The 7,304-nt window shown below is 46.2% G+C and overlaps 1 protein-coding gene across 1 annotated transcript; it reads left to right on the top strand.

Annotated features, from left to right (window-relative positions):
- Positions 1–905: 905 nt before the first annotated feature.
- Positions 906–5,391, top strand: LOC110313823 (zinc finger protein 449-like). Its single transcript, XM_021188229.1, has 3 exons — positions 906–1,247; positions 2,670–2,862; positions 4,688–5,391. The coding sequence occupies exons 1-3, from the start codon at positions 906–908 to the stop codon at positions 5,389–5,391; spliced, it is 1,239 nt and encodes a 412-aa protein (XP_021043888.1).
- The last annotated feature ends 1,913 nt before the right edge of the window (positions 5,392–7,304 follow it).

The following is a 7,304-nucleotide window of genomic DNA, read 5'->3' as shown; positions in this document are numbered from 1 at the left end:
GAGGTGGGCATGAGGTCATTCCACTTAGTGGGTGTGACAAGATCAAAAGAGGAAGGATTGTTTGCGAAGGTTACTAGGAGACACTCAAAGCTGGAGGGATTTCTCAGGGAAACTATAGCTGTTCCCCTTTGGGGGACCTCCATGCATTTGGAGACACATGAATAACATGATTGTGTGAGGAGGGGAACTAGAGACCTGCATCTCTTTTAAAGTTTTACTGTTCTTCTAAAATGTGTATGAATGTTTTATTTTCCTATACGTATGACTGACTATACACGACATGTATGCCTGGTGTCTGGAGAGGATAGAAGAGTTTTTTGGATCCCCTAGAACTCGATTACAAATGGTTGTGGGCACCTAGTAAGTGTTGAGAATCAAACCTGGGCCCTATGGAAGAACAGACAGTACTCTTATCCTAAGAGCCAGTTTTCCAGTCCTGCGCCTCTTCAGGAGGATAGGTGTTCCCAGCTGCAGTCCATGGGACTGCTCGGAACATGGCTGCCCAATAGCAGGGAACTTTCTGCAGGGACACTTGTGGCTAGGAATCAAAGCTTCCAGCTTCCACTAATTCCAAGTTCAGTAGCCACATAGGGCCAGTGGGTAACCTCCTAGAAAGTGCAGGTCCAAGAAGTCTGCAAGGGGGTTGGGGCACACTTTGTATCGCTTTTGGCAGCTGGGTGCAGAGTTGGACGTGTACGCTCATGTTTCTGAGAAGAGTCCATGCCTGTTATCAGATTGTGAAAGCTGAAAGGGCAGCTACCATATATATCCTTTAGTCACCACTCCCGTGTCTCCTTTCTCACAGTGGCCTCTTCTCTGCTGCAGGTGGCGTCCCTGTTGAAGGCCCAACGAAACAGCTGAGACCTGAGACCCCAGGCCCAAGAAAGAGCCATCCAGCAGGCACAATGGCTGCACCCAGCAACTCTGCCCCACGGGGCTTCTCTCCTCAGCCTCGGGAGTATGGCACAGCCTGTGAAGCCTCCCGCCAGCGCTTCAGGCAGTTCCAGTATGACGAAGCAGATGGGCCTCGAGAGGCCTTCTGCAAACTCTGGGAACTTTGTTCCCAGTGGCTGAAGCCGCAGACGCGCTCNGTGGAGCAGATCCTGGCGCTGCTCGTGTTGGAGCAGTTCCTGCATATTCTGCCCACTGCAAACACAGAGACCCAGACCTTCAGCCCGGAGATTAGACAAAGACTTCTCACCCTGATAGAAAACCTCAAGCGAGATCTCAAGAGGCCAAGGAACAAGGTGAAGAGTTGTAGGGGTCCGTTGCTCTTAGGCCGAAGGAGGAGGCAGGCAGCTGGCTCGAGATGAGCCATTCTGTCTGTGTCATTCCACAGCCCCCAGCCTTCCCCAGAGCCCCTTTCAACATTCTCTTCTGCTGGAGTCAGCACCGAGGTCACAGAGTCTCCAGTGTTCCTGACCCCATGCCCTCTCTCCAACACCCAAATGGCAATGCCTCATTTATTATCAGTAAATGAATTCTTGGGCAGCATAAGTTACCAAAAATATCACTGTAGTGATGAATGACCTGAGATATGTATTGCTTGGGTCTTTATGGAACAGTTTCAAAAGGCAAAGCCAGATAGTCTAGAAAGCATATTAAAAAAGGGAACTGGAGCATAGTTTAGTATAAACAATTATTGCCTCTGTATAAACGTGCTTGGACATTGTTTTACCTGAAGACACTACAAAGTGTCTTCCATGAAATGGTTCCATGCCTATATCTCTGCTTACTCACTCTCGTAGGACAGTTAGAGTTTAACATCAAATTCCTGTGCTATATGCTCTTGCCGTTGGTCATGTGTTATTCTTAAGTGGATAGTTGCTTTTACCTCACTGTAACTACTAACCAGCAACAATGCAATGAGCTTTGGCTTGTGTAAATAAGGACAACAAAGGCGATGCTCTCCCTCCGGTTACATATCCCTAGACCATCTAAGTCACAGGAAAATATGTAACAATATCTGCTTCTTCCTAGGTTTTCCTGACCTGTATGATGAATATTTGAGAGGGTGGAATGGGAATTTCTGAATTTGCGAGAGCCTAAGAAGAACTTTTTATCATACACATCACTGGCCCATTAAATTCCAGTAGCAGTTCCCATTAGCACACCCAAAAGGCCTCAGAAGGGAGGCAGGATTGCCTTGTGCTCAGGACCACTTCTCAAAGCCTCTGTTCAGGGAAGGCCTGGCTGAACACTGGGCAGTGTCTGTGGGAGAGCAGCCAGCTGAGATTCATGACCTCGGCTTGGGACAGGGGCTGCTTCGCATGAGTTTCAGCTTCAGAGCAGTTGACTAAATGGACAGGACTCTGCCAAAGGTTTCTGCCTCCCGAAGGTAGCATGACTGAATGCTTTTGCTTTCTTTCTGTCTTCCTGATTTTGTTGACAACATAAGGTACTGTCTTCAAGGGTCTAAACCCGTCCTGCTCAATACAGGAACCACATGCCTCCCTTGGCTCTTGAGTAATTGAAATGTGGCCATGTAGGTATATATCAGTTGTGAGTATGAAATGTATTTGACCCCACTGCCTCCTTTATCTGTGTTGTTTTTAGTGGTTGCTGGAAAGCTAAAAGCTCCTCTCATGGCTGCTGGCCAATGATGTACTTACAGTGAAGTAAAAGGAGCTGCATTTCAGTGGGATGATGGGTTCTGGTATTTTCCTCAGATCAACATGCGTGACATGCTCCTGGAAGAACTGAGGTCGATGGGTATGTTTCTCACACAATCAGACACACCTGTGGGTTCACCCGAACTTCAGATAGTAGAACCTGTCCAGGAGATCCGTGAGAGCCCACCACAAGTGCCACGGCAAAGCAGCTTCCATGGTGCTGGCCAAAGCCAGACCTTTCTGAATATTGGTAAGACAATCTCCTACCCCTCCTGTTCTTTGTTTCTGTTTGAAAGCTCAAGTTCTCTGATGGTGTTGGGTCAAGTTGGAGTTATCACTTCTCTAAACATAATAGACATGGTCAAATGTCCTCCAAGTTACCTTCCCTCTGTATTCTCCAGCCATAAATTATGCCAGTGCTAGTTTATGCTTCCCTCAGCAACCACTTTGGTTCTCCACAAACAGTTTGATCTCAGCCTTGTGACAAGAGATGTGAATGTCCTCACTACCTTGGTAGGCAGACAGAAGGAGGCAGTGTGACAATCCATGAAAAGATCTTCAATAAGTACCAAGTTCATTCTGCATCAAGTGATGGTATTTCATTCAATGTGAAGGAGTAGAGGGTGGGAACTGAAGGCGAGGAAAGCATTGGCTAGTGGCTTTAGCCAGCATGGGCTGTGAGCAGGGAATCTGAACAGAAGAATGGAGGAGGATCTTAGGAATAGGGCTCTGGTTACCCAGGATGTGGAAGCTATGTGCACCTGCCATGTGCTGCTGAATGTCACTGAAGATGATATTAGAATGGGCAAAGTTGGTGCTTAGTTAGGCTATACACTGGATTACCATCCATCACAACTCACATGCCATGTCAAGCAGTACAAATGGCCAGTACTTAAGAAGGAGAAGGGAATACCAGTTGTCTGCTGAGACACTGGAACTGCAGGAGGGCAGGGAGTAAGGCCCTAGGATCCAAGGGCTAGGATACTGTGATACTTTACCTTCTGGTCCTTAGGTTGATAGGCAGAAGCAATGACTGGTAGTTATTTGTGTTGTGGAAGTCCAAATGTACATATAATCTGGCCTGGCTACAAAACCAATGCAATAACCACAGGTTTTCTCTGTATCATCCTAGCATATATCTTTCCATCTTTGCTATCTCTTCATCTGTGTCTCTCTGTCTCTCTCTGGGTCCTTCTCCCTCTTCCTCTCCCTCCCCCTCTCCCTCTCTGTCTTCCCCCTCCCTCTCCCTTCCCCTTCCTCTCGTGCACACACAAACACACACAAACACACACTTTTGCAGGCAGCAGGAGGGCTCCTTGGCCTCTCTTTGAAAAGACTAGAAAATTTTTCTGGGTGATTTGCTTTCTAGTTAAATATTTTCCTCTCCTCTTTTAGTTCATCAACTTTAAGCCTGGATAGAGTCTCACTACTTCCATAGACAAGCAGATGAGCCTCGAATACCTTTTAACGAAGCATAGCAGGTCCCTCGCATCATTCAGTGCTTATTCTGAAAATTGTAAGGCCAAAGCAGATAGCATTGGTCAGAGGCTCCTGGTGAAGCAGCCCTAACTGAGGGAGAAATAGATGGTGAGACTTCTTGTGTCCAAAACAGCAGGTTGGACAAACTCCGAGGCACTTTGTTGTGAGGTTTCAAACTGCCCTTCCTCTTCTGTGTAGCAAGTAATAGCAGAGTCCTACCAGAGTTTGCTCTCTGACATGGGAAGATAGACACAAGTGGAGGGCCTGATGGATTCTACAAAAATAGGACGATTACCAGACCCTGGCAGGTAGAAAGGGATTCAGTAGAAGCAAGGGAAGAAAGGACAGAGAAAGGCAGACTTCATCAGGGAGGGCAGGTCAGTGGTGCTACTTGAAAACTTCCAGCCCAAGATGTGAGCCATTTAGTGTTCTCTTAATTCTCCATGTAACACAGCAACACCGTCATTTACATTTCTTCTCTCAGTTTTTGATGTTGGGAGGAGAAAATGATGAATGTATGTTAGCGAAGAAAAAAGTACACACACACACACATAAATTCATTTCTGATTCACTTTCAGAATTCCATTTATCCAAAGAATATGAACAACTGGAACCTCCTGGCAAAGAGCCCCCAGAACAGCTGCTGGCTGACTCCAGTGAGCCCGAGGAAACCCAGATGTCCGCCCAACAGGAGATGCCAGGAAGCTCCCGAGATGCACAGCCCTCCAGCTCTACAGCCCCCCCACAGGCTCGTCCCTGCAAGAATCCCAGCTCTGGTGCTCAGTTAGGGCTGTGTTTTGCTCACCGGAAGCAATATAATATTTACCTGAAAACCCAAAGAAAAAAGGTAGCACCAGGGGGCCCTAGAGGTGGAACAGGGTCAGACACCTCTGGGCAGCAGCTCATTAGCCAGGAGGAGAATGCCCGTGAGCATGACCCATCTACTGAGGTGACATCCCCTTATGGGTCACAGGCAGATTATTTTGATGATGAAAGACAGCAGTGTAGGCTATGTAAGAAGGAGTTTATGTTTCAGTTGGGCTTGAGAGAAACTGTGACAAATCGTACAGATTCAAAACCTTACCAGTGCCCCTTCTGTGGGAAATTCTTTAGGGGGCATTCACACGTCACTGCACACCTAGTAAGACACACCAAAGAGAGACCATTCACATGTGAACACTGTCAGAAAACCTACAAACACAAATCTAGCCTGCTGAGACACTTAAAATTCCACTCAAGGAATCTTGAAAGCAAGAGAAGCCAGGCTTCTCAGAGCCTTGTGCACAATGCAAGCCAATAGCTTGCCAGCCCTCCAACTTTACAGCAGACTCCCCCCACCAGGACTGTAAGTCCTAAAAAGTGATGCTGTCTCCTAAGAGCTTCCCCTGCACAGACTGTCTTGGAGGGATAGAGCTGTTAGTTTCAGAGTGGGGCTTTGCTTTTAGCTACATGCAAAACCCACCTTTCATGGCAATACCAGTGCTAGAATGTTCACGAATTCTTTGTGGCTCTACATGTAATTTTTCTGGGCCTGGTAAGATCTTGGACTACCTTTAATATGAATTTGCTTCTTCCCGGGCAGCAGCTGCTTCACACACTCTGTGAGCATGAAACATAGATTATATACACTGTTCATACCTTAAATGGAGCACTGCTGACATGGAAGTCCGATTCTGCAGTATGTTGTCAATAGGTATGCATGTCCAATCTTCCTTGCTGTTGGAAAGCATGCTCACAGCTAGTTTTCTTTTGATTTTGGTAGTTAGAACAGGGGAACAAGTTCAAGGCCTTGCACATGTAAGGCAAATACTGAGCAGCATCTCTTGCTCAGGTATTTTGTTTATGTTTTGTTTTTCCTTTTCTGGTGCTGGGGAGTGAATCTAGGCCCCTGAAATTGCAAATCAAACACTACCATTGACCTGCATCTCTAGCTCAGGTAGGATTTTTTTTTCCAGTACTAGGGAGTGAATCTAGAGCCTTGGGCTTGCAAATCAAACACTACCATTGAGTCATATCTCTAGCTGAGACAGGGTTTTGAATTCTTTAACACTAGTTATTTCTCTCCATATTACTATGGAGTTATAATCTTGTTTTTACTGTACCCATGATCTGTTACTGAACTTTTAGTTCCATTTCTTCCACTTTTATCCAGGAGCTAAGCAATGTCAACCCATTGTTGATATTTTTTGTTGATAGTGCAATTTGATCAATAAACGAGTTCTTGTTTCTGCCTTGTGTCAGATTGTGTTTTCTTGAAGACATGTATCTTATGGGCCAGAACAAAAACATGTAATGTACACTTGAGGAGGGAGGTCTGGGGACTCTGAGGGGATTTCTGTGTAGTAAATGCATGCTGGGTACCTGATGCTCTATCAGGGTAGTGGTGCTCCTTAAGCTACATGCTCATCTTTTTGTTCTCATACACGTTTGGGAACCATAATTTTCAGTACCACAGAGCAATTGTTACAGGTGCTTAGCTTTTAAACTGTCAGTTAACACTAAAGGCTCCATTTTGGACCTCGAAGCAGCCTGTTCTCTCAAAGCTAGTCAGAGAATGCTTAGCCCTGTGAGCCCAATCCTTGCTTTTTATTCTGAGAGTGGAACAAAACTGATCTTTCCTGTAAGGGTTTTGAAACCAGAGCTTCTGGTATCAGCAGGGCTTACTTGTTAGCCTATTGCGGATGCTCATCTGTAATAGCAGGGAAAAGGGAGTGGACTGGCTAGTTTTGTGTCAACTTGAAATAGGCTGGAGTTTTCACAGGGAAAGTAACTTCAGTTGGGGAAATGCCTCCACAAGATCGAGCTGGAAGGTATTTTCTCAATTAGTGATCAAGGTTCTATAATAGAGCAGGCTGAGCAAGCCAGGGGAAAGTAACATCCCTCCATGGCCTCTGCATCAGCTCCTGCTTCCTGACCTGCTTGAGTTCCAGTCCTGACTTCCTTTAGTGATGAACAGCAATGTGGAAGTGTAAGCTGAATAAACCCTTTCCTCCCCAACTGCTTCTTGGTCATGATGTTTGTGCAGGAATAGAAACCCTGAAAAAGACAGGGGGGAAATCAGTACGCTGATGGCTCAAAAGAAGTGTAGAACACCAGTGCACTCTATGTGTGTGCATTTTGGAGATGCCAGTATCATGAGATGACCACCAAGAACAGCAGCAGCAGTGGAGTACAGGCAGCTGGAGCCTAGAAGACAAGCTGTGTGCTACAAAG

The sequence above is a fragment of the Mus pahari genome, chromosome X (genome assembly GCF_900095145.1).
Source record: "Mus pahari chromosome X, PAHARI_EIJ_v1.1, whole genome shotgun sequence".
In the NCBI taxonomy this organism is placed as follows: Eukaryota; Metazoa; Chordata; class Mammalia; order Rodentia; family Muridae; genus Mus; species Mus pahari.
Note: the sequence above shows the minus strand (reverse complement) of the source record. Positions and strands in the feature narration are given on the sequence as shown.